The 23,397-nt window shown below is 52.7% G+C and overlaps 4 protein-coding genes across 4 annotated transcripts; 2 read left to right on the top strand and 2 right to left on the bottom strand.

The window, feature by feature from the left end:
- The first annotated feature begins 1,912 nt into the window (after positions 1 to 1,912).
- LOC112894611 (ketol-acid reductoisomerase, chloroplastic-like) lies at positions 1,913 to 5,608 on the top strand. The gene is made up of 10 exons (XM_025962374.1): positions 1,913 to 2,182; positions 2,291 to 2,383; positions 2,866 to 2,931; positions 3,174 to 3,314; positions 3,748 to 3,975; positions 4,116 to 4,233; positions 4,300 to 4,439; positions 4,524 to 4,691; positions 4,795 to 4,950; positions 5,042 to 5,608. The coding sequence occupies exons 1-10, from the start codon at positions 1,913 to 1,915 to the stop codon at positions 5,405 to 5,407; spliced, it is 1,746 nt and encodes a 581-aa protein (XP_025818159.1). The 3' UTR covers positions 5,408 to 5,608.
- Positions 5,609 to 6,277: 669 nt separating this feature from the next.
- On the top strand, positions 6,278 to 6,836 carry LOC112895572. The gene has a single exon (XM_025963535.1). The coding sequence runs from the start codon at positions 6,312 to 6,314 to the stop codon at positions 6,720 to 6,722; it is 411 nt and encodes a 136-aa protein (XP_025819320.1). The 5' UTR covers positions 6,278 to 6,311; the 3' UTR covers positions 6,723 to 6,836.
- Positions 6,837 to 8,892: 2,056 nt separating this feature from the next.
- On the bottom strand, positions 8,893 to 10,765 carry LOC112894983 (protein trichome birefringence-like 19). The gene is made up of 2 exons (XM_025962838.1): positions 10,032 to 10,765; positions 8,893 to 9,807 (listed from the first exon to the last, which is right to left on the bottom strand). The coding sequence occupies exons 1-2, from the start codon at positions 10,479 to 10,481 to the stop codon at positions 9,040 to 9,042; spliced, it is 1,218 nt and encodes a 405-aa protein (XP_025818623.1). The 5' UTR covers positions 10,482 to 10,765; the 3' UTR covers positions 8,893 to 9,039.
- A 10,743-nt stretch (positions 10,766 to 21,508) lies between these two features.
- On the bottom strand, positions 21,509 to 23,186 carry LOC112895155 (protein trichome birefringence-like 19). The gene is made up of 2 exons (XM_025963035.1): positions 22,579 to 23,186; positions 21,509 to 22,471 (listed from the first exon to the last, which is right to left on the bottom strand). Exons 1-2 carry the CDS (start codon positions 23,014 to 23,016, stop codon positions 21,716 to 21,718), a joined length of 1,194 nt encoding a protein of 397 aa, XP_025818820.1. The 5' UTR covers positions 23,017 to 23,186; the 3' UTR covers positions 21,509 to 21,715.
- Between the last annotated feature and the right edge of the window lie 211 nt (positions 23,187 to 23,397).

Here is a 23,397-nt window from a genome sequence, read left to right as displayed (position 1 = left end):
CGCCCTAAATTGAGCCGTCAGGTCATTGACCCACTGGTCCAGCAGAAACGTGCTGGATGTAAGGATTCAGCTTTACATCGCCTGCAGGGAGGGTGATCATATCGGAAACATGGAAACGGTAACGGTGCCGATTGGAGTGCGCGCCGCACTGCACGGACCAGATACTAATGTGGGGGCGGAGCTGCTTGCATTCCGCGGTCGCTGTCGTGCCAGTGGATGCCATGCGTGCACGCACATGGCCACTTCCATCCGTTGAAACCGAGAGACTAACCAACGACCTGATTGGCCCGAACCGGCCCGGATCAATGCGCCGCATTTCGTCGTCGATCGGTCCGGCGGTGAGGACAGGATGTGAAGATTGGCTAGTCGCGTGGGCAGGTAGAGCTAGGGCTCCTCCCTCGGCGCGCGTCCACGTTCCTGCTGCTCGCCAGTGTGCCACGTCCCGGCGGTCCACCTCCAGCCTGAACCCGCGCCCGGCCGCGACCGCCGTGAATGTGATGGGGTGGTTGTTCAGGCCGATCGGAATTTGGAAAGGATTTCGACCCGGACCTGCCATATATCTCAGTCTGGGCTGGGCCTCTTTCCAAATAGAAGCGGGCGACCGTGCAGGCCCATACATCTGGGCCCCCACAAGCCACAAGTTTATCGTCTTGTAATGCCCCGCAGCGCGGTCTCAGGAACAGAGGATGGAACGGAGTTTGCGCCACCAAATGCACCCCGTGCACACTCACGGAGTCGAGATGCCACCGCACTGCAAGTCTCCAATCCATTATCCGCTGCTCCCTGGCGTTGAGCATGCTGTACATGGACGCCGGGTCCCTGCCTGGCCGCGTAGCTTGCTTTGATGGATAGAAACCCCGGTGGCCCGGTGTCAGCGCCTCACCGGCCTGGGCCACGAGGGTGGGCCAGTGGGCCGCCGCGCCGGATTGCAGGGAAAGGTGCGAATTCTTTAACGGTGACCAGCTGATCAGCACGAGCGCGACAGGAGGAGAGAGGAGGCGGTCCGCCGTCCGCGCGCTCATCAGTGGATCAGCCGGCGGGTTTGGCCCTAACCTGCGCAGAAGAGCCATTTCACCTTTGGGGAACCATGCAAGTTGCATTGCAGCGGGCTACAGGCTGCAGCAGGGCCCCATACCACGTACTCACGTCCTAGTAATACTAAATCGTCAGGAAGAAAAACGCAAATTCCTCTGTCCTTTGAGCTTTGCCTAACAAAGGCTTATAGCTACGAGCACAAGAAGTGTACGGCATGCTGTACAGGGTGACTAAGCGAGAAATACAGTCAAGCCCATGTTGCTGAGACATAAAACAAATAGATAAGGGCACAACTCTACGAATCGTATCGTACCATGCGTAGAACTTAGGAGTGTGTGATTGTAACATATTAGTATCCTTAGCTTTTACATCTGTGCTATATTGCAAAAGGTGCATCCGTATAAGATTTTAATATTTAATCGAGGAATACATCATACAAATAGATAGCACTATAGCATCTTAACTTTGGTAGTCAACATACAATAAAACAAATGTGGCTTCGGTCAAAAGTTATAACGTATGCCAAATAAGCTCTTATCTCGAATCATCTCAGGGAGTACTCATATACTATAGTATATATGTGTAAAAACAATAAATCTTGTGCACAATACACCTCTGCACAATTTTTTCTTTCAATAATAACCAATGAATGTTTGGACTGGAGTCGATGGTTTTTCTCCAGAAAATTTCATACCGTGCTGACTTGTAATTTCTGCCGGTACCAGTAGCCATAGCAATAGCGATGTGACTTTCCTACTGTCACCACTTTCAGCCCTACAATCGCACACATAAAAAGGCCCACGGACGCATCTCCAAGAACCCCCCCTCTTTCCAGCCACCACCCTCACGCCGTCACGCTTCACCCTAGTCCTCCCAAATGGCGGCGGCCACCTCCTCCACCACCTACCTCGCCCTCGCCCGCAAAACCCTAAACCCCGCCCCCTCCGGAGCCCCAGGCGCCGCCGCCGGCTCCGTCTCCTTCCCCGCCGCGCAGGCCCCATGCCACCTCGCCGCCTCCGCGGGCCGCCGCCGCGCCGTGGCCGCGAAGGTCGCGTCGCCGTCGGTCGTCGGCACCGCCATGCCGTCGCTCGACTTCGAGACCTCCGTCTTCAAGAAGGAGAAGGTGTCCCTGGCGGGCCATGAGGAGGTCTGATTTGTGCCCTGTGCTGTTGCCCTCCGTTGTCCGTCGGTGATTAGTTCGAGCCGTCGTGCGAACCCGCACCCTGCTGCTGACTTTGGTGGGCTTATGTTGCAGTATATTGTCAGGGGTGGGAGGGATCTGTTCCCGCTGCTGCCGGAGTCGTTCAAGGGGATCAAACAGATTGGCGTCATTGGCTGGGGCTCGCAGGTTAAAAGTCTGCAAACTCTGTTCTCACGGAATGATCCTTGTTGCCAATTTTGCTTGATAGTGGTTTTGACTTTGGGCGAAAAAAAAAACATTATATGCTAGTAGACTAGTATTACTTGCTTCCAACTACTAATGCCAGGCTAGCTTACTACCACAGCACATATCGTCTGATTTGGCCCCTGCTTTTTGGGCTCGAGTGTTAATATTAGATATAGTTTGGATTACTAGGAAGCAATTTTGGTGTTGCTATGTTTGTTGGCGTGTGATGCAGTGAATGCCTCTGTTATAGAAATAAGGTAGGAGCATCAATAGAACTATCTACTTTGCATAGATGTTAATGTGCAGTGCATAATTGCTTGATGTTTCCTTGTTATAAGTTATAGTTGTTCCCCATCAAGAATTTTTCTATTGATCTTTGGGCATGATCTCTTCCATTGATAAACAATATGCAGGCAATAACATAGATGGTGTTGATTTTGCAGGGTCCTGCACAAGCTCAGAACTTGAGAGATTCACTTGTTGAGGCAAAGTCAGACATTGTTGTTAAGGTTAGGCCTTCTTTTGCGTTCTTCCAGTACAGCATATCTTGCCCTGATAGATAAGGTTAAAATTTATCACAGGTCTTAGCTCTAAATCATTACTTGAGTAGGTCATCAAATGTTTCTTAATTTCTTCTTGACTCAACTTTCCATAGGTAGCTAAATTAACTGCTGGAGATCATGGATTTGTCAACTGGTACCTAAGTACTTAAACAGTTCTTACCTCTCTCATTCTGTTGTTTTTGTTTCAGATTGGTCTCCGGAAAGGTTCTAAATCTTTTGAAGAAGCCCGTGCAGCTGGATTTACTGAAGAGAGTGGGACGCTGGGTGACATATGGGAGACTATATCAGGCAGTGATCTTGTATTGCTTCTGATATCTGATTCTGCTCAGGTTTGTTCCTCCAGTGATTTGTATGCTCATATACTGTGTCCTTTCCATGACCATTTGCTGGTATAGTGCTGTCATTCTATTGATTTAAACTATATTTTATTTATATTACTTTGGAATGAGGCCGATTCTTGTTGGTCATACTCTGATAATTTTGATATTGTTTGTCTTAAAAGAGTTGTGCGGTGGCATAAATTCCTACATGTCTCGCCATATTCAGCGTGGTCATTCTCTGGCTAATTCTATGGTTTGCAATTGTTTTATCTTAGCAGCACTTCCGTTTCTTTAAAAAATGAATGTTTTTGTTAGTTTATACTTATTTTATGCTTGCTATTGTTTTGGTTCTCGTTCCAGCAATTTTTTGCTTCTCTAGTTTGTTTTGCCTACACAATTTTTCTATGGAATTTGATTTACAGCATTTCGATACTATGTGCAGGCGGATAACTATGAGAAAATTTTCTCACACATGAAACCCAACAGTATTCTTGGTTTGTCACACGGATTTCTCCTTGGACATTTGCAATCCCTGGGCCTGGATTTCCCTAACAACATCAGTGTGATCGCTGTCTGTCCCAAGGGAATGGGCCCATCAGTTAGAAGGCTTTATGTTCAGGGAAAAGAGATAAATGGTGCTGGTATCAATGCTAGCTTTGCTGTTCACCAGGTATGTTACACATGGGTATCGTCCGCACAGTTTACTATTTAACTAGTTTACTTTCATAAAAGAACACATGCTATTTTTGTTCGTTTCAATATGTATTTTTGAATCTATGTTGATGTCCTTGTATTATTCTTTGCATTTAGGATGTTGATGGAAGGGCTACAGATGTAGCTCTGGGGTGGTCAGTTGCTCTAGGTTCCCCTTTCACATTTGCTACTACTCTAGAGCAGGAGTACCGGAGTGATATTTTTGGAGAGCGAGGTGAGATCCACTTTCATGTTTGCCTGAATAAAGGTTCGCTTGCGTGACTAATTATTTATTATGCAGGTATTTTGCTCGGTGCTGTTCATGGCATGGTGGAGGCTCTTTTCAGGAGATACACAGAGCAAGGAATGGACGAGGATTCAGCATATAAGAACACTGTAGAGAGTATCACTGGAATCATCTCTAAAACTATTTCAAAGAAGGTACATGGAGCTTTTTTTTTATCTTTCTAATGTCTCTTTTCATCTTTTATGCTTTACACATTCCATATTTTTCCATGTTACCAGGGTATGCTTGAAGTGTACAACTCCTTGACTGAAGAAGGAAAGAAGCAGTTCATTGAGGCTTATAGCGCGGCATACTACCCATGCATGGACATCTTGTATGAGTGCTATGAAGATGTTTCTTCTGGAAGTGAGATTAGAAGCGTGGTGTTGGCTGGGAGGAGATTTTATGTATGCTTTCTTATCCAGTTAAAATGCTAAATCATAGTTCTTTCATGGATATCCAATGAAACAATAAAACATCTGACTCATCTGATTTTCTTCCTTTTTATAGGAAAAGGAAGGGCTTCCTGCTTTCCCCATGGGCAATATTGATCAAACACGTATGTGGAAGGTGGGTGAAAGGGTGCGTTCAACCAGGCCACAAGGTGACCTTGGCCCATTGCATCCCTTCACTGCTGGAGTGTATGTTGCATTAATGATGGCTCAGGTTGGATCCTGAATCCCAAAATTGAAAATAGGATTTGGTCATACATTGGTTGGCGAAATGTTACAATTGATTCTATTTTGTGCCCTTTCAGATTGAGGTCCTTAGGAAGAAGGGGCACTCTTACTCCGAGATCATCAATGAGAGCCTGATTGAATCTGTGGACTCGCTGAACCCATTCATGCATGCTCGTGGGGTGGCCTTCATGGTTGATAACTGCTCCACGACTGCTCGCTTGGGATCAAGGAAGTGGGCACCGCGTTTCGACTACATCCTGACTCAACAAGCTTTTGTTAGTATTGATAAGAAGGCACCAATCAACCAAGACCTCATTAGCAACTTCATGTCTGATCCCGTCCATGGTGCCATTGAAGTCTGTGCTCAGCTGAGGCCCACCGTCGACATCTCAGTGCCTGCTGATGCAGATTTTGTGCGCCCAGAGCTCCGGCAGTCTTCCTAAAGTTTGTATCAATCTGCAGTCCGTCTCAGTGGTTAGGTTATATAAGGAGTACTGTGAGTGTGGGCGTTTGAACTCTTATTAGGCCATGTATTGCTGCTGTTTGCGAACCGGAAAAGTACTCTCTCGGAGTGTAGGACAACTGTTATGCGATGGCACTGAACTTATATTTGGCATGAATAAAAATAAGTGGTTTGATCTGAATATCTGTTTCACTATGCCCTTCTCAATGTGGATGCTGTGGAGCTGATGGCTGAAGATCGACGTGATCTGTCTGCTGCTGAATATCATCATGGACCCAGCTCGGTTTCTGCCAACCATTTTTTACTTCTTTTGCTAAATTGAGCTGAATTATTTGAGTTTTAATGAAGCCAGGGTCCATATGGGCGCATCAAGATCTGAGCTATCATGTCTCAAAAGGAGGATAATTTCGTCAGGAAGAGGTCACGGTGATATTTTTCTCACATTTAAGGAGGATAATTTCGTCAGGAAGAGGTCACGGTGATATTTTTCTCACATTCTTTCGTCGCTTTCAGTTGTGACGGAAGGGAAGCCCGAACTATTTGTCAGCGATCTCTGGAAACTTTTCTTGGGAGGGACGAGGCTAAGCATTGCACCGGCGACAGTGCCGGCCCTTCGGACTAGGCAATGCAAAACCCTGCGCCAACACTGACAAGCAGACAACACTGCCTTGGGCACTACCGACATGCAGCATCGCTCGGTCATCTCGTCGCCGAACATCCGCACGCTAAACTCCTAAACCCCAACGATTATTTCGAGGTCCGTCACCACTCGTTCGTTTGGCGTCTCCTGATTCGCCCTCTTATATAAACTCCCAGCAAACACACGCAAACCACATCATCGATCAAGCGATTCCCATCAGTTGCTGATCACCAAGCGAGCAGCCATGGCCGAGCGGGAGGGCGCGGTGGTGAAGAAGGGGCACGAGGAGGGCCTGAAGATGGCGGTGTCGCTGCTGGAGGAGTTCGGTCTCCCGCTGGGCCTACTGCCGCTGGCGGACGTGATCGAGGTCGGGTTCGTGCGCGCGACGGGGTACATGTGGATCGCGCAGCGCAAGAAGGTGGAGCACCAGTTCAAGCTGGTGGGCAAGCAGGTGAGCTACGACGTGGAGGTCACGGGGTACGTCCAGGCGAAGCGCATCAAGAAGCTCAAGGGCGTCAAGGCCAAGGAGCTCATGCTGTGGCCGCCCGTCAACGAGATCGCCGTCGACGACCCGCCCACGGGCAAGATCCACTTCAAGAGCCTCGCCGGCGTCACCAAGACCTTCCCCGTCGAGGCGTTCGCCGCGGGGCAGTAGCCGCCGCGCGCGCAACCGCACGGTGCTATACGTCACGTACCCTGCTGCTTGATTTGCCGCATAATTTATATAAAAAAAACGCGCTAGACGGCCGAGGATAGCGCCATGACGATGATGGATTTGTACTGTTTCAATCATGAGTGCTTTGTCAGGATGGATTTGCTATACGAAAGGTTCTTACAGTTGTTTGAGAATTGAGACCGGGAACTGTGAACACTGGTGGTGTTGGTGCTTCTGTTCCTCCCACTCGTTCTGGATCATCCTAGGCCCGCGTCCGCCTATTCATCTGGGCCGGGCAGTCGCTCCCTACGCCTCCCGGCCTGGGTTAAGATATGTCGGGCCGATGAGGGGCGCCTGTATGCAGCGAGGTGTGGGTGGGATCGGAGGCGGGGCCCGTTAGAGTAGCCTGGGACGGAAACGGTGTGTTCCCCCGCTCGTAGATTCACGGTGCTCGGTGCAGGCGATGACCGCCGATAACGACGCCTCGTCCTCGCTTGGACTCGCCTTGCGCCCGTCGTGGTGTCCGCGTCTCGTGATCGATCATTAGACCCGGCGCCGACGGCCGGGCGCCAGCAAAGTCCCGGGCGAAAGCGTCGGTGCGCGGCAAAACCGCACGGCGGGTGGACGCGAGCACTACCCGGATGGGTCCCGGCCGGCTCCGACCCGCTCCATCCGCATCCGGTCGGCCGCCCCAGAATTACGGAGCCCCGCGATCGTCCCCCGTCAGCACCACTACTCCCCACTAGCACCGGGCAGTGCTGGCCACCTCCAAGAGTGCACGACACGCTTGCTCTCGAAGCCATGGATCATCCATACATTCCATTCCATTCCATGGCATCCAAGCCAAGCCACGAGCGGTGCATCAAGTCACTCGCGGGACGTACGGGTCGATCGAGCGCGTACTTGCTCTAGTCTTTTCGGCGCAGCTCGATCTCAACTCGGTCCGTGTGCCCAACCATACGTAGATGGGGGCACAGGAAATGAGATACGTACGTGCGGTCATCGTCGCAGTTAGTAAGATCGTGACGTGGCCGTGCAGGGTGGGCCGTCGCCTACTCGCCTCTGCGCGCTCACGTTATTCTCGCGGGAGTGAAATCTTCAGGTTAGAATCTCGCTCGGTCTGCTGCGCCGGCCTTCACGCTCCCGGTTTCTGCTACAGTGCTACGCATCCCACGAGCCTCAGACGAAAATGGCCCGTCTGACTTGGGCAGCCGGTGGCCCCGCTCCCCCGCCGCCCATGTACGGGCAATGATCTTGCATGTAGTATGGGCCCACGCGCTGTCGGAGCGTGTTTGTTTGAAATCGAGAGAATTCTGCGCAGGAGGTGCTACTAGTACTGCTGGAGGAGCTGCGACTCTGGCAAGGAATGAAGCGGCAGGAGTGCGTATGCTTGGTTTGATTTTGGAGGAACCACGTCGACGTCGGCCGCCGGGAGCAGACAGGCGATCGGAGCCGGACGTGCGCCAGCGCCAGCACGGGCCTGGTCTTGCCTGCGCCCTGCGCCGCCGTGCGGGCTTCACTCATCACTGGCACACGCGCACGGCACGCCAACCAACCAACCCACCCCGCAGCACATCCTCGCTCAGGAAGTCAGGAGTCACACGGCTCACGCACACCCATCCGCTGTCTCCAGCAGCGCGGGCGCCTGGTGGTCCGTGGTCGCCACTCCCACTTGCCAGCCAGCCTCACCGCCAGGCGCGTCTCTCCCGTCGTGCGGTGCGCGCCACCGCTTCTTGGTCCGGCCCCGGCGCCATCAGTGCCGCGATCCATCCATCGGTGGACCGCGCTAGCTGCCACCGCACCCTCCCGGTCCCAGACCCGGACTCTGCCGTACACCGCCACCCACCTCGCCGTCCCGCGGGGTCACCCCGCGCGGCGCTTTTACTCCCCGGTCTCGTACGCGCCCCAGATCTGGAACTGCAAACCCGACACGGGACGTGATGTTAAAGGCAGGCGTGAGCGCGTGGCGGGGGTAACTGCTCCTCTTTCGTTTCGATTCGATTGGATTCGAAATTGCCGCGGCGACCTTTTCGACAGCTTGCTGCCTGCGTGCGCCAGCCAGCTATGTATGTACTCCAGAATCAAATGCGCACTACAGCTGCTGCCGCGGCCGGCCTTTTCTTGATTGTTCCTTTTCACGGCGCCGACCGACCAAAGAGAAAAAAAAAGATGGAATAATCACGCCGGGAGGAACGAATCCTTGCCTGTCAAAAATTTCCCCCTTTTTTTGAACAAGAAACAGAGCGAAACAAAACGAATCTGTGCACGGTTACCGGCGATTTCGTTTGGTGAAGTCGGATCGATGAGCCCGCGGCGGCTAGGCGAGGAGCATCTGGAAGAGCATGTCGTTCCAGATGTCGATGGGCCCCGGCAGGCACCAGTGGATGCAGTCGTTGTAGAGCTGCACCTTCTCGTTGGGCCAGTGCCCGTACCGGCTGGGGTGCCCGTCGGGCCGCATCAGCATGGCCGCCGTCGCGTCCATGAGCATCAGCCGCCGCCCCTTGTCGCGCGCGGCCTTCTCCGCCGCCCGGAACTCCTCCATCTGCGCGGTGTAGAAGTGCAGGTCCCGCCCCTCCATGCTCGTCTCGTTCGCCCGCAGCGGCTGCGTGCGCCGGCAGTCGCCGCCATGGTCCCACGTCCCGTTCTCGAAGTGCGACATGGGGGAGAGCATCCGCACGATCACCCGCGCCCGGAGGCGCTCCAGGTCGTTGATGGCGCGCAGCGCCACCCGCCACGCGCGCCGCTGCGAGTAGTAGAGCGTCAGGTCCGGGACGCCGTACTGCCGGCTGCAGAAGCTGCACCCGACCAGCCGCCGCTTCTCGTAGAAGAGGGACGGCCGCGAGAACCAGTTGGCCGCCGACACCAGCACGTAGTCGAAGCGGGGCATCTGGGACACCCACTTGTCGTCGGGCTCGTCCAGGTAGAGGCTCCAGTGGCCCGTGTGCGCGGGGCCGTCGTGGTCGGGCTCCCGCGCGCGCACCAGGAACGGTGACCAGAACATGCTGATGGTGAAGTTGTACGCCCGGTAGTGGTACACCTTGTTCTGGTCCGACGGGTTCGCCGACAGGTCCTTGGGATACGCCACCTGCAGCAGCATGCAGGTAGAGGTAGCAGGTGATTGATTGTTCTGGCGAATTCCAGCCGCTGCTAGCTAGCTGTGGCGAATCCACTTGCTGCTTTTGAGAATTCAGACGCTGCTGTTGCGAATTCATCTATCCATCCATCCCAGTCACCAGAGAGGAGGAAAGGAAACGAATCGAGATTATTGGAGAGGTGAAACCAAGCGCACAGCGACCCAACGAAACGCACCTGGGAGAGGAGGCAGAGCAGCGACTGCATGTGGTTCCTGGCCAGCGAGTCCCCGACGAAGGCCAGCGACTTGCCGCGCGCGAACTGCAGGAACTGGAGCGGGTCGAAGCGCGGGAGCTCGCAGCCGGAGGGCCGCCACCGCCACTTGAGGAACCCCAGGTCGGGGCGGCCGTACTTGAGGCAGTTCTGGTGCTCCTGGATCATGTGGCACGTCTTGTGGTTGTAGTAGGGCGCCTCGGCGTCGGGCACCCACTCCCCGCGGAAGATGTCGCAGTACTTCATGACGCTGACGACGGGCGTGGAGGAGGCGAGCTTGGCGGCGCGCGGCGCCACGCCGACGCCCACCAGCCCGAAGTACTGCGCGTTGGTGAGCACGATGAGGATGGCCAGCGCCGAGAAGTAGACCGGCACCGGCCCGAACAGGAACCGCACCAGCCAGTGGAGCTTCATCCCGGCCCTGCTAGCAACCCTATCCGCAATTCAATCGATCCCCTCCGATGTGTAGCGTAGCTGCCTAGCAATCTCTCATCCGCCCGCTCGCCGCTAGCGATTCTGCGGGGAGCAAGCAGGACGAGCTCCGGCGGCGCTGGTGGCCGGCCTCACCGCGCTCGCCCGCCCGCCCGCCCGCCCGCGAGGGAGATATCTACGAGCTGAGGCTGGGAGCGCTATCCATCCACGCCGCGCCGAAGCCCTTTTGCCCCCTCTCCTTGAATAGAGCCGGGGCGGGCCGGTGGGCACGCGACGGCGAGTAGGTGCGCGGCCGGTTTCAATAATACTGCCAGGTGGGGCTCGCGGGGGAAGGGAAGGAACATGCCCGTCCCTGTCAAATATTTATCGTCGCCTAGTAAACAGGCCACGGCGCTAAGCTCCCCCACCCCCCCACGCGTGACCTCTGCTGCTGAGTGTTGGAGTCGTTGCTTGCCCGCCACTTGCCGAGCTGGAGATCGAGCTGGCCTCCGGCGAGTGATCGGGTCGTGCCCCTGCACCAACACGGCACCAGGCTTTTTTTATGCTTTGTTTGTACTGATGTTGGAGTACAGCAGAGGAATCGACGAATGGGAAGCAAACGTTTTCCGTTTCGAGGAGGATAAACAAAGGGGGGGAAGAACAGCGGTCGATACGCCGGCGCGCGCGCCCATGGATAGAAAAAACAGCGGTTAGTTTCTGTGTTTGCGGGAGCGGGCGCCGTGCGCGCGCGGTTTCAGAGGTAGTATGTTGGTTAGCATGTTTGTCCGGGTGGAGTTTGAGGGAGATGCTTCTGGTCGGCCTCGGCTCGGCTTGGGATACCAACCACGGTAGAGTGGCAAGGCACACAGTAACCGGGCACCGTGACACGCGATGAGCTTAGCCCCGAGTAGCCATCACGGAGACGGGCGTTGCTGTCCGTCCGGGGTCGCCTCTGATCCGAACCGGCGCGGGTCGGCAGAGGACGTCAACCCCGAGGCGACGCGGGCGCCGTCTGTGCCACCATATGGCGACATGGAGCATGCGATCAGCTCCGAGAGCTGTTGCTTGAGACGGGCAGAACCAGACGTGCACCCGCGCATGTGCAACGGCGATAACCGGAAAAGGAGTGACGCGAGGCGAAAGGAGCAACGCCAGACGCCGGGCCGTACTAGAGAAAAAGAGTGGCGGCCAGAGAAAGGGAAATGGCTCTTCTCCGGCGCCCGTACTGCTCACGACGCCTCTTGCTAGGATTGTTTTGTTAAGCAGCTCGTAGAACTGAACCGTGCAAGGAGACAAGGCTACGTGGCGTGGACAGCCGGAACAGCTGTCGCAACGGGCGGGACGGGACCACAGGCCAGCGTCCGGGCGCGTGAAGGTGAAACCGCCCGAGAAATCTTTTCATCTCCCCGTGAAAGAGCAGGCGCAGGGTGGTGGATCGGTAGATTTGGTAACGTAACAGTGGCAAAGGCCGGCTCGCTCCGTAGGGCCGGCGAGCGCAGGAGCTGCCGCTGCCGGGCGGCACATGGCCGCGTGCGACCATGATGGACAACGACCACACGCCCCGCGCCCGCGCGCGAGCGTTCCTGCGCCTGCTAAGTTTTCACCGGGCGAGGCGAGAGGGCTCCACGGCGACGGCGGTGACGGTAACGCGACAAGGCGGCAGGGGCGGGGCAGGTTGGTTCATGTTCGTCAGCAGTGCTGCACATGGCAGGAAAGCTGGCTGGGGTTGGGCAAGGGAGATCCGCGGCGCCCGAGCCGTTTCCATCGAGCGCTCCCATTTCGGCCGGCCCAAGCAGAAAATTAGCAGTTAATGGCAAAGCAGGAAGGCGAGGGAGGCGGAAAGCTCGAATCACCATTTCCGCCGGGGAGTCCGCAGTTCGATGCGTGGACACCATCAATGGCTCGTGGGGATGTCTGTACACGGCACATGGGGCCGGGATCCGGTAGACGGCGACGACATGCCTGCATGGTTACAAAGCTAAGCAATGGACATGAGCAGAGGAGCTAAAATAATCGAACCGACCTGCACAGACTGAGGTCTCACTGTGCGTTCTTGTTATCCTGCCAAGTCCATGCATGGAAGATGGGATGACCCTGCTGCTCTTTTTCTTAATCCTGCAAGCAGGATCTGGATCGGGATGTATGGCCTGAAGAACCCCAGAGCACGGGTAATCGTACAGCAGTGCGAAGCTGGCGTTGGATCTTTGCTCACATACATTCGAGTCAAGTAGCAGCACGCACAGGCGAGACGATTCCGTTGCAGTAAAATCTTCTAGATCTGGGAGGGGAGGTAAAGGTTCAGGGGCCATGAAAACACATGCGTGTTACAGCCGGTACTTGCATGCTTCTTCAACAAAGTGGAAAGGCATTCCAATGTATGTGAAGCCCACCTCCATCTTCAGCTCACCTCAGGGCCATCCATTCCAAGAGGAAAAAGGAAAGAAAAGCGAACCAAAGGGGGGGAGAAAAGATGATGCTCTGGGCCATCTCCGGGGTGTTTGAATTTCGATGGTTGGGGCGGTTGCAGCTAGCTTCCCCGGCCCGGCAGGCAGGGGCGTAAATTTCCGAGCCGGTACTGTCACTGGGCGCCACATGGGGGCCGCGGTGAACTGTCCCTGCACGTGGACCTGCCAACAACTAAAAGTTACTATTAGTACTCCTAAAGCACGGGTTAAAAGGTAAAGTAATTAACCGATTAAATTGTTAGCTTCGGTGCTGGCATCCGTACTATTTTGTGCATGGGTGAGCTTTTTCAGTTTTCACCCTTATAACCCACACGCTATCAGGGCGATCGACAGCCGTGTCCCCACTGTTCCGAGAGCAGCCGTGGCCCATGGCCCAGCAGCATATGATCGCCCCGGCCAAGCTTCCGATCCAAGGAACGGCGAGCATCGATTAATCATGATTACCTCTTACTGTTGGTAAAGTAGTAGAAAAACATATCCAGACAGCCTGAGCCTGCTGAGGAGTGAGGCGTGCGTCCAAAAGAAATCGTACGCGCTGTACGCCTAGCACAGTGTGGCGCACCGACACCCTCTGCTGGGCCTGGGCTGGGTAGATTCGGACCAGTGGCTGCCGCTGCCGCTGCCACGCTAGGGGTAACTGGCTTCGCAGTACCGGAAGCAACACAGAGCCCTGGCCCGGCGCGAGACGAAGCCGTGATTGTTCCCGCCGCTAACGCATCGGCGTCGGTGGAAACGGAGGCGGTAATAAAAACGAGCGGTGAAACAAAGCCTAGGACCGGGAGACCACCGCCCCGTGATCGTGAACAAAGCGGTGGGCGAGGCGGTCGGTCGCCGGCCGGCGTGGTGGAGCGCACGAAGCACGGCGGTCCCTGGCGGGTCAGCAGTCAACCGGGACGTGGTACAACGTGCTGCTGGTGTTGAACTTGAACGTGGGCGCGCCGCGTGAATGGGGTTCAGCTGGCCCCAGCCGATCGATGGATGAGCCTGCAATTGTTGGCACGAGCGCGATCCATCCAATCATTCGTCCAACGTGGTTTCTATCATAGCGTCGAGTCGAGCGTGGTGCGGCGAGACTGGCGTTGATCAAAACCTAGACCTGCCTCATTCCGAACGGCCGCTGGAGCAAGGGTTGGCACCTACCTGCCTACTGTCCCGAGAAGTCGTGGTGCGCGATTTGAGCTCCACGAGAGCAACACGATCCCCGTCGCCGTCAGCCAAGCCAGGCAGCCAGCCAGCTGCTGGCTCTGCCTGGAGTCGACTGGAGCCGTTAATTGCGGCATCCGATTCTGGAAGGCAATCGTATTTCAGTTTCAGATTCAGATTCAGATCCAGACCATGCAGGGTTTATCGTGCTTCAGTTTCAGACCAAACCAGCAGGCATGATTGAACGAACACGGCAGAACAACGGACCAGCGAAAGTGGCAAGAGGCTCAGAAGTCAGAAGTCGGACAGCTAGCGACCACAAACAGCCCACAGATTCCCACCTGCTAGTGTGAAATTCGGCCCGCCCAACTTGCCGTGTCTATACGGCCCACATAATCACATGGGCTGCGACTTGCCGTATCCTGTGGTTCGTCAGATTTAAGAAACGAAGGCCCAACTGCCACTGCATTTTGTCACAGTTGTGATGGAAACGCTGCTGCACTGGATGGTCTAGGTACTGACTTTTTTTTAAAAAAGGATAAAAATAATAAAATTATCCAGCGGGCGGGAGGTTCTCCGAGGGCCTCTTCGCAAATTTCTTATTTGCGAAGAGGTCCTTGCGGGGGCATCCCGCTGCTGCCCTGAGGGGCATCCCGCCCTTTGGTCGAGCGGGAGGTCCCCCCGGCTATATAAGCCCCAATCTGCCCCAAAAATTTTATTTTATCCAGCAAAAATCAGAAAAAAAGAGAGGAGAGGAAGCGGCGAAGCCCTGTTCACACGTCGATTTGGAGGTATATTCTCATTCTAGCCGTATAATTACTTCAAATAACTATAATCTAGAAAATATTTCTTAGAGTAGTTATATTTTGAATAGTTTTTAGTATTTTCATTTGTTTTTAGTATAATTTATGTTCTGAATAGTTTAGAATTTGTAAAATATAATCTGACAATCGCTGAAACTTAGGGTCGTCGTTGTGTATTAATATGTAGTATAACTAGTTTATTCAACTGTGCAGTACTTTCAGATATGTCTTCCGAGAAGGGTATTTTCAGTATATATTACGGAGAAGGAAATGTGATTTATGGGCTAAATCGGGTAGATTTAAGTGAATTCAACTGTGCGGCCAGCGGAATTACCAGACCGCACGAGAGGATGAGGGGATTAAGGATTAATCAGGAGACACACACTGTGAGTGTTCAATGCGTCATAAATCGTACCACTCACGCTTTGATCTGGGAGCTGATGCCACTTGCAAGCAACGAGGACTGGTTAACTTATCTGCAAAATGCAAGTCATTGGCAATGGCCACTGGTACTCCTTGTCAGTGTGCACCAGAATCCTTTGATAAATATTGAAGCTGCTCCGGGGGATGAAAATATTGATGAAGAAGTTGAGAAGGCAAACATTGAGGCAGGTGGCACCGCAGCACCTCAATGCGTGGCTGATGAGGGGAGAACATACACTTCATTGTTGAACAGCTGCAAGACGAAGAACGTGAATTGGACGAAGCAATGAATGCCGATTCGTCTGATGATGACGATGATATGCCTGAAGATTGGGTAAGCAGCGACTTCAGTCATCTTGTCGTAAATGATGGATCTAGCTGGCCTTCGGATTGCAGGGAGAATGAAATTGTCTAGGGTGCGAGGTACCACTCAATTGAAGAGGTGAAGAAAGCTGTTAAGTGTTGGTCTCTCTCTTATGCGAGAGTTTAAAACAGTCGAGTACAAATCTCATAAGTACGATGTGATATGTGTGAAGGAGGGCTATCCGTGGCGGGTGCATGCCTATAAGGGTAAATGTAAAGATTACAGGGAATGCTCCATTGTCACTCAGCATACTTGTCATTTGCCTGGGGTGCAGAAGACCCATCACAATCTCACGTCGCAATACATCGCAAATGAGATGTACGGGACAATAGTAGAGAACTTGTCATATGAACCAAAGTCTATTATCAGGTATCTTCAAGAAAAATACAAGTATACCGTCTCGTATAGCAAGGCGTGGAGTGCAAAACAAAAGGTGTTGTAGATTAGGTTTGGTAAGTTCGAGGCTGCATATGATAATGTTCCTCGATTGCTGGCCGTCCTATGTCAGAGAAATCCTGAAAGCTATTATTACCTGAAAACTCTAGACAGAGGAGAAGGTCCGCCCTACACATTGCAGCAGGTCATTTTCAGCTTGGGTCCATGCATTAACGCGTTCCATCACTGCCGGCCTCTCCTGTGCATCGACGGGACCTTTTCACAGGAAAGTATAGATTACAAATGCTGACAGCTATTGGAGTGGATGGAAACAATCAATTGCTTCCTGTTGCTTTTGCTCTTGTTGAGAGTGAGAATACAGACAATTGGTACTATTTTTTGGAACGGGTTAAGGTTGCAGTCGTTCGGGATAGGGAAGATGTCTGCCTGATTCATGATCGTCACGCTGGCATACCGAGGGCAATACTAGATTTGCAGCAGGGGTGTGTGGAGACCGGAAAGCCGTCAAGTGGCGTGATGTTCGCAGTAGGTGGTGCATGAGACATATCGGTGCAAACTTTTTCAGGCAATTCAAAAACAAGCACCTTATGGATATGTTCAAGAGGCTATGCAAGAAAACGAATCAGCAAAAATTTAAAAAGCAATAGCAGAATCTTAATGAATTGACCGGGAAGAAAAGAGCCGAGGACGTATCAAAAAATATAACTGCACAGGATAAAGCAGAGGCTTTGTGTCCTTTGCCAACAGGTACTGCACGTACTCGTAGAAGGTCTGGGTCAGCGGTGAAAACCTTTTCTGAATGGATTGAGAATGAACTCAAGGAGAAGTGGGCGTTACTTTATGATACCGATGGTGGAAGGTACGTCATAATGACTACCAACTTCGCCGAGATTTCTAATTGGGTGCTGCGAGGTGTTCGTGCGCTTCCACTGGTTGCAATTATGGAATTCATCGTCCACGGGTGTACCGATTACTTTAGTGAGCAGTTCACTAAAAATCAGGTATTCATGCGAGATCCTGACCGATATTTTGGGAAAATGATAACAGAATATATGACTAAGAAGGCAGAAAGCGCCCGGCTACACCACGTACGGCAATGTGGTACACAGAAGCTCAAGTTTGAGGTATCTTCTAAAGACAGAGCGCGACGTGGCATGAGACGTCAAACTCCTGTAAAGGAATGCATTCTCAAGTTTGATGGAACTTGTTGTTGCTCATGTATGAGGCCAAAGTTGCTGCACTTAGCTTGTTCTCATGTAATGGCTGCTTGTACGGATATTCGACATCCTGTCGATATATATGTTTCCCATTACTTCAGAAAGGAGACAATTGCCAGCACCTGGCAGTATAAGATCTATGGGTTCCGTTTGGTTGGATCGTTCACTGAGACAACGAATCCTGTTATACATATTCCAGACCCAAGATCATCACGGGTTAAGAGAGGGCGCCGTCAGACACGGCGTATTCGTAATGATATGGATGAGTCAGAGCTCCGTCCGAGGATACAACGCTGCAGTGCATGTAATCAGATTGGACACACGTATAAATGTTGTCCAAACAATGATGCTGGCGCTAGTTCTACTGAAGCTGGCCCTACAGGTGATGCTACAGATGGAAGACCTCCGGTTGCATCAAGGAGTGGGAGACGTCGCCGATCGAGTGCTAGTACATCATCAGGCATCATTTAGTTGTAATTTTATTTGAACATTGTTTGCTCATATGTAATATTTTCCGCGTTGAGATTGTATCAGACCTGGATGTGTATTTGTAATATTTGCCGCATTGACTAAAGACAGAATATTTGGATTCATGTATTAGTAATATTTGTAATGTTTGTAATGTTTGTTATCATATTATTTTATTTTTAATGACTTCATGTATTGTACTATCGTAACATTTTGATTCTACGTTGCAAAACGGTATCGTTTAACTATCTTCGTACGAGTTTTAGATACCGTAATTTTCTTCGTAAAATTGAATTAAAATTTTATATGCATACATAAGAGTAACGCGAATAAATCTTGTATTTGAAAAAATTCTGAATTTCAAATTGTCTGTGAAACATAAATTCTAAAAAAATATAACAAAAATAATCAGGGGACCTCCCACCCACTGGCCGGGCGGGGAGCTTCCCGCCCACTGGACGGGCGGGAAGCCTCCCGCCCGCTGGACGGGCGGAACGCCTGCTTCAAGGGCCTTTTCACGAATAAGAAATTTTTCTTATTCGCGAAGAGGCCCTTGGGAAAAAATTTTGAACCTCCCGCCAGATGGGTGGGCGGGAGGTCCCCAGCCCCACGCCTCCCACCCGATCAAAGGGCGGGGGTACCCATTTTCCCAATTTTTCCCATCCGGCTCCCTTTTTTCGAATTTTAATTTTTTTTATCCTCTTTTTTTAAAAAACTCGTAGGTACTCCGATAGTCCGATTTCTTCGGTTCTCTCCTAGTTCAGGTTGCAGATTTTGGTGGATCAATCCAATAACCCACTACCCAAAACACAAAATATTGTGTATATATTCATTGGGCCAACCTAGCAAATATTAATATAAAATGATTTTAAATACGTGGGTCGATGGGTTACCCAAATGTCCCTGCGCTTTCATGTTCCCGTCCCGTCGTCCGCCGTCTTCAGCCTCCATCTTCCTCCGTTTGCTAGTCGCTACCTCCCTTCTAACCCCGTCACCTCCCGTAGTCCCGTTGCTGCCCGCTTGCCGCGCACCCCTACTCCGCCTCCTCTCCTGCGACGGTGCCGGTGGTGGGGAAAACGGCGAGAACTTCAATTGGCGCGGATAGCCTGGAATTTAAGGAATGAGTAAGTCAGTGACTCTACGGTGGCATTGGGCAGCAGCTTCTGTTGGGCTTGCTCCGCTTTGACTGGTGCTAGTGGATCGATTCGGGTCTCGCGGAGCAGGGACTGCAGGATTGGATTGGCCGTGAGGGAGAAAGATTGGATGGAGCTGGTGCTACTTCTTGTCTCGATACGGAGCAGGGATGGCATGGGTGGAGGGACAGGTGCCTCTGCTTGGATTCGTTGGAGGCATGGATGCTACGTGCTGCCGCAAGCAAGAACAGAAGAGGGGGAAGCTCGCATGTTGCTACTTGCAAGTATGAAGAAAGGAGAAGGAAGATTTGGTTGCAAATCCATCACTACTGACAACGGCCGCCTCAACATCTGCTTCGCAGACGCGAAGCCATGCGGCGGCGTTCTCTTGGTAGCGAGGCATGAGCCATGCGATGGCGACGGCGCCAGCGTCGATAGAGGCATGGCGTTGTGCCGCTGTGTCCGCATGGCGTAGCAGGGGATGGGAGGTCACGCAATCGATGACGGGGCTTCGAGCTCACCCTCGAGATGCTTGAACAGCGTAGCGGGCAAGGTGAGTGCGGAGAGGGTGATGTGGCTGCAGATTGGACTCAAGTTCTGTAGTCTTTTGGGTAACCTAGTGGATTCTTGGGTAATATATTATTTGTTTTTGGGTCAACCCATTTTCTAAATTCTAGTTACTGGGTCGGGTGGGTAGTAAACTGGTGTCATCAAATGCGGCCCACTCGCGTCCTCACTCCTACTACTAATGAAATCATGGAAGCCTCAGCATGGTTCATAGCGGATCGTCTCTTTCAAGTGTGAGTAGCCGTGGAAATCTGATCCAACTCTGCAAATTTAGTTTTTGAAATCAAAGGCCAGCATAATGCCTCATCAATTAAGATGATGGGCATCTTTTGTAGCTTTACAGCTCAAAGACCCCCAGCTTAGATTGCACAACAGCACATTGCCAAATTAGTACAACATTTGACAATTACTCCAGCAGTAGCCGCACATAAATGACTAACCATCTGTGATTGAGGGCCTATTTGGATGCTTTGGCAAAAGGGCAAATAGCAAAAAAATTGCTCTTTTTTTGCCATTTGGACCCAAACACCCTATGGCAAAAAGGAAACAGTAAAAACAGATAGTGAAAGAAAACAGCAAAAAATTTGCTCTTTTTTTCCATTTGGACCCGAACATCCTATGGCAAAAAGGAGAAAAGAGGTTTAAATGAGTTTTTACCAAAATTTTTGCCATTTGGATCCAAACACCTCTAATGGCAAAACTTTTGCCACTTTTAGCAAATGGTAAAATTTTTGCCCTTTTACCCTTTTGCACTTTGGATCCAAACACTATTTGAATATAGCACATTACCCCTCAAATGTGTCCTCTAGTTTAGAAGTTCCCGATGCCAGCCAACCATATAGTCCAAAAAATCTGTTTTCTTGAAAGGGACCCTCGGAGCAAAACTCTGATCATGAGTAGCGCACACATCACGCTAAGAAATGGCGACGAAAAAAAATCACCTCGAGCAGTAGCTGCTGGGATGGCGGGTGCGGCCGGGCGGAAGACTTGGCGTGGAGGCTGACGACCAGGCTAGAGCTCCGTCGATGACGTCGCGGCGGAACAGGAGTCAACGACGAGGTGCTGCCAAGGCAAGGACAACGGAGGCGGTGGCGGCTTCTCCTTCCCTTGGCGCGGACGGCGGCGGTTGAGAGGTACCTGGATGGAGGGTGGAGATCAGGAGGATGACATTGTTGCTGCGAGCGGAGTAGCCGTAGGCCAGGACACCGGCGGCTGTCGAGCCGCCGAAGGAAGAACGCCGGCTGCCGGAAACCTATGCGAGACTGCCGCACGGCCCAATACGAGCCCACTACTTTCTGAGCACCTGGAGACATGGATCAATTCATTCCGTGCATTTTGTATTTCACTTGCCTGTCCTTTTTGCCGCGGCCTGGCGATTGTTAGTTTCGTTCAAGCAGGCCGACAAAAAACAGTGGACGGGCTGGGCCAGAAGCAGGGACGGTGATCTGGTAAGGCGACCAGGCTACAGGCCCACTATTTTTTGATCTTGAAATTTCATTCTGACACTCTGGAGTAGAACTTGAAAATCCAGGCCTCATTTCTAGAAACTGTAAAGATACTGGTCTCTGCTCTAGGACATGTGTGGATTCCATTTCAAGATATGAAAGTTTCCTTGAAATTTCGCATGAAGCTTCACAATCTTATATTTTGCTTGAAGATTTAATCCACAAGTGTCAAGGAAAAAAAATGGAAGGAAGTGAGCCTAACTCAACTGGTTGGGGTGGAGGTGTAGCTGTGCATCCCAACCACCTACGTCAAGTCCTCATCAAACTATTTTTTTCTTAAAGAAAGCTAAAATTCACCAGGGTGTACGTGTGTAGGGTGCGCTCGGGCTCGTTGTGTGGTGGCGAACGTCCTTAGGGTTGGTAAGTATGGGAGAGAATTGGTGTGTGGGGGGGGGGGCGGGGGGGGGGGGGGGGAGCTCATGTGCTAGGCCTTTTTTTAAAAATGCCCGTGTGACTTGGCAAGCTGAACAAATTTTCTTGTTAGGATTTCGAGAGCATCAACAAAATGACCTAAAGATTGGCGGTAAGAAAACAGTATGTATCCTTTCACATACAATCCATTATAATTACGGTGTTTGACACTCCAATTACAACCCTGATCTAATGCTCATGCCTAAGATGATAAAAATCGATGAGGGTACGGTAAACCTGTGCTCAATCCAGCATGATGCACGGGGTACACTGTATGTATCGAGGCAAAACTAAACTAAACCAACTCCATGATCAGAAGCAAAAACCCATCTTAATCGTGTGTTAATTTGAATCTGACAGCATGTGGAGCAGCATGTCGTTCCAGGCGTCGACGGGCCCTGGCAGGCACCAGTGGATGCAGTCGTTGTACAGCGTCCGCTTCTCGTCCGGCCAGTGCCCGTACCGGCTGGGGTGCCCGTCGGGCCGCATCAGCATCGCGGCGGTGGGGTCCATGAGCGCCACGTCCAGGCCCCTCGCCGCCGCCGCCTCCCTGAACTCCTCCAGCTGCGACGTGTAGAACCCCAGCTCCACGCCCCCCATGGGCGCCGTCTCGTTGGCCCCGAACGGCCGCGTGCGCCGGCAGTCCCCGCCGGCGTTGTACGCCCCGCCCTCGAAGTGCGACATGGGCGACAGCGTCCGCAGGATGACCTTGCCCCGGAACCGGGCGACGGTGAGCGCCCGGAGCGCCGTCCGGAACGCCATGCGGTGGGAGTACTGGTTGGTGAGGGAGCTGGTGAAGTTGAGCGGGACGTACATGCCGCCGACGAGCTGCCCGCGCTCGTAGAAGTAGGACTCCCGCGTGAACCAGTTGGCCCCCGAGAGGAGCACGTAGTCGAACCGGGATGAGGCGGACAGCCACCTGTCGTCGGGCTCGTCCAGGTACAGCCTGAACACGCCGGGGCGGTCGCCGCCGACCTCCTCCGACCGCACCAGGAACGGCGACCAGAAGAGGTAGATGGTGAAGTTGTAGCCCTCGTAGTAGAGGATCTTGTTCGGGTCCGACTTGTCGGTCACCGACACGTCCTTGGGCGACGCCACCTGCAAAATCCGTGGCATGAGCCAGCTTCCAATCCAACTTCGTTGTACATGCTCAACTGCTTAAGAAGCTAAAGCTGTGGCCTGTTAGCTCCAAATAATTAGCTCACCTTGGAGAGGAGGCAGAGGAGGGATTGCATGTGGTTCCTGGCCAGCGAGTCGCCGACGAACGCGATCGTCTTGTTCCCGACGACGGCGAGGAACCTGTGCGGGTCGAACCGCGGGAGGTCGCAGCCGTGCGGCTTCCAGCGCCACTTGAGGAAGTCGAGGTCCGGGCGGCCGTAGAACATGCAGTTCTGGTGCTCCTGGATGAAGGCGCACGTCTCGTTGGTGTAGTGCGGCGCGTCCGGGTCCGGCACCCACTCGCCCCGGAAGATGTCGCACTTGGGCGGCGGCGCCGGCGCCGCGAGGTAGGACGAGCGGCCGAGGTCGCCGTCGGTGTAGCCCAGCTGCAGGCGCGGCACGTTGGTGAAGCAGGAGAGGATGACGACGGCCGAGAGGAAGATGGCGGCCGTGGGGCCGAACAGGAGCTTGAAGCACAGAACCATGGCTAGCTGCTCAGTGCTCACTCAGACACTCACCAGGCTGCTGTGGCGGCTGTGCAGTGTGCAGTGCTCTGGAGAGTGTGAGCGTCGGGATCGGTGGCATTTGGCCTTTGCTTAATACTGAATCAGAGGCCCAACCTTCCTAGTTCCTACCCGACTGTTTCAACGTAACACCGGATCGGAGCTGAGGTGAGGTCACAAAGAACCCATAATTCTGCCCTGCTTGGAAATGGAGGTGAAAGGGAACTTTCTTCGGATCGATCGGTCACATGCCTGGCAACAATTGTATATTTGCTACTACTGTTCAACATCATGACTTGTTCTTTTTAGTAAACCCCCTCTCGGTATTCGATACCACAGGCTACAGCAGGCGGCTGCTCATCG

Source organism: Panicum hallii, chromosome 5 (genome assembly GCF_002211085.1).
Source record: "Panicum hallii strain FIL2 chromosome 5, PHallii_v3.1, whole genome shotgun sequence".
Taxonomy (NCBI): domain Eukaryota; kingdom Viridiplantae; phylum Streptophyta; class Magnoliopsida; order Poales; family Poaceae; genus Panicum; species Panicum hallii.
This window is presented reverse-complemented; position numbering and strand designations above follow the sequence as displayed.

Coding starts and splice junctions, on each gene's coding strand:
- LOC112894611 (XM_025962374.1), top strand. CDS start 1,913: ATGGCGGCGGCCACCTCCTCCACCACCTACCTCGCCCTCGCCCGCAAA. Junction 2,384..2,865: donor TCATTGGCTGGGGCTCGCAG/GTTAAAAGTCTG, acceptor TTGATTTTGCAG/GGTCCTGCACAAGCTCAGAA. Junction 4,951..5,041: donor TTGCATTAATGATGGCTCAG/GTTGGATCCTGA, acceptor GTGCCCTTTCAG/ATTGAGGTCCTTAGGAAGAA.
- LOC112895572 (XM_025963535.1), top strand. CDS start 6,312: ATGGCCGAGCGGGAGGGCGCGGTGGTGAAGAAGGGGCACGAGGAGGGC.
- LOC112894983 (XM_025962838.1), bottom strand. CDS start 10,481: ATGAAGCTCCACTGGCTGGTGCGGTTCCTGTTCGGGCCGGTGCCGGTC. Junction 9,808..10,031: donor TGCTCTGCCTCCTCTCCCAG/GTGCGTTTCGTT, acceptor ATGCTGCTGCAG/GTGGCGTATCCCAAGGACCT.
- LOC112895155 (XM_025963035.1), bottom strand. CDS start 23,016: ATGGTTCTGTGCTTCAAGCTCCTGTTCGGCCCCACGGCCGCCATCTTC. Junction 22,472..22,578: donor TCCTCTGCCTCCTCTCCAAG/GTGAGCTAATTA, acceptor CGGATTTTGCAG/GTGGCGTCGCCCAAGGACGT.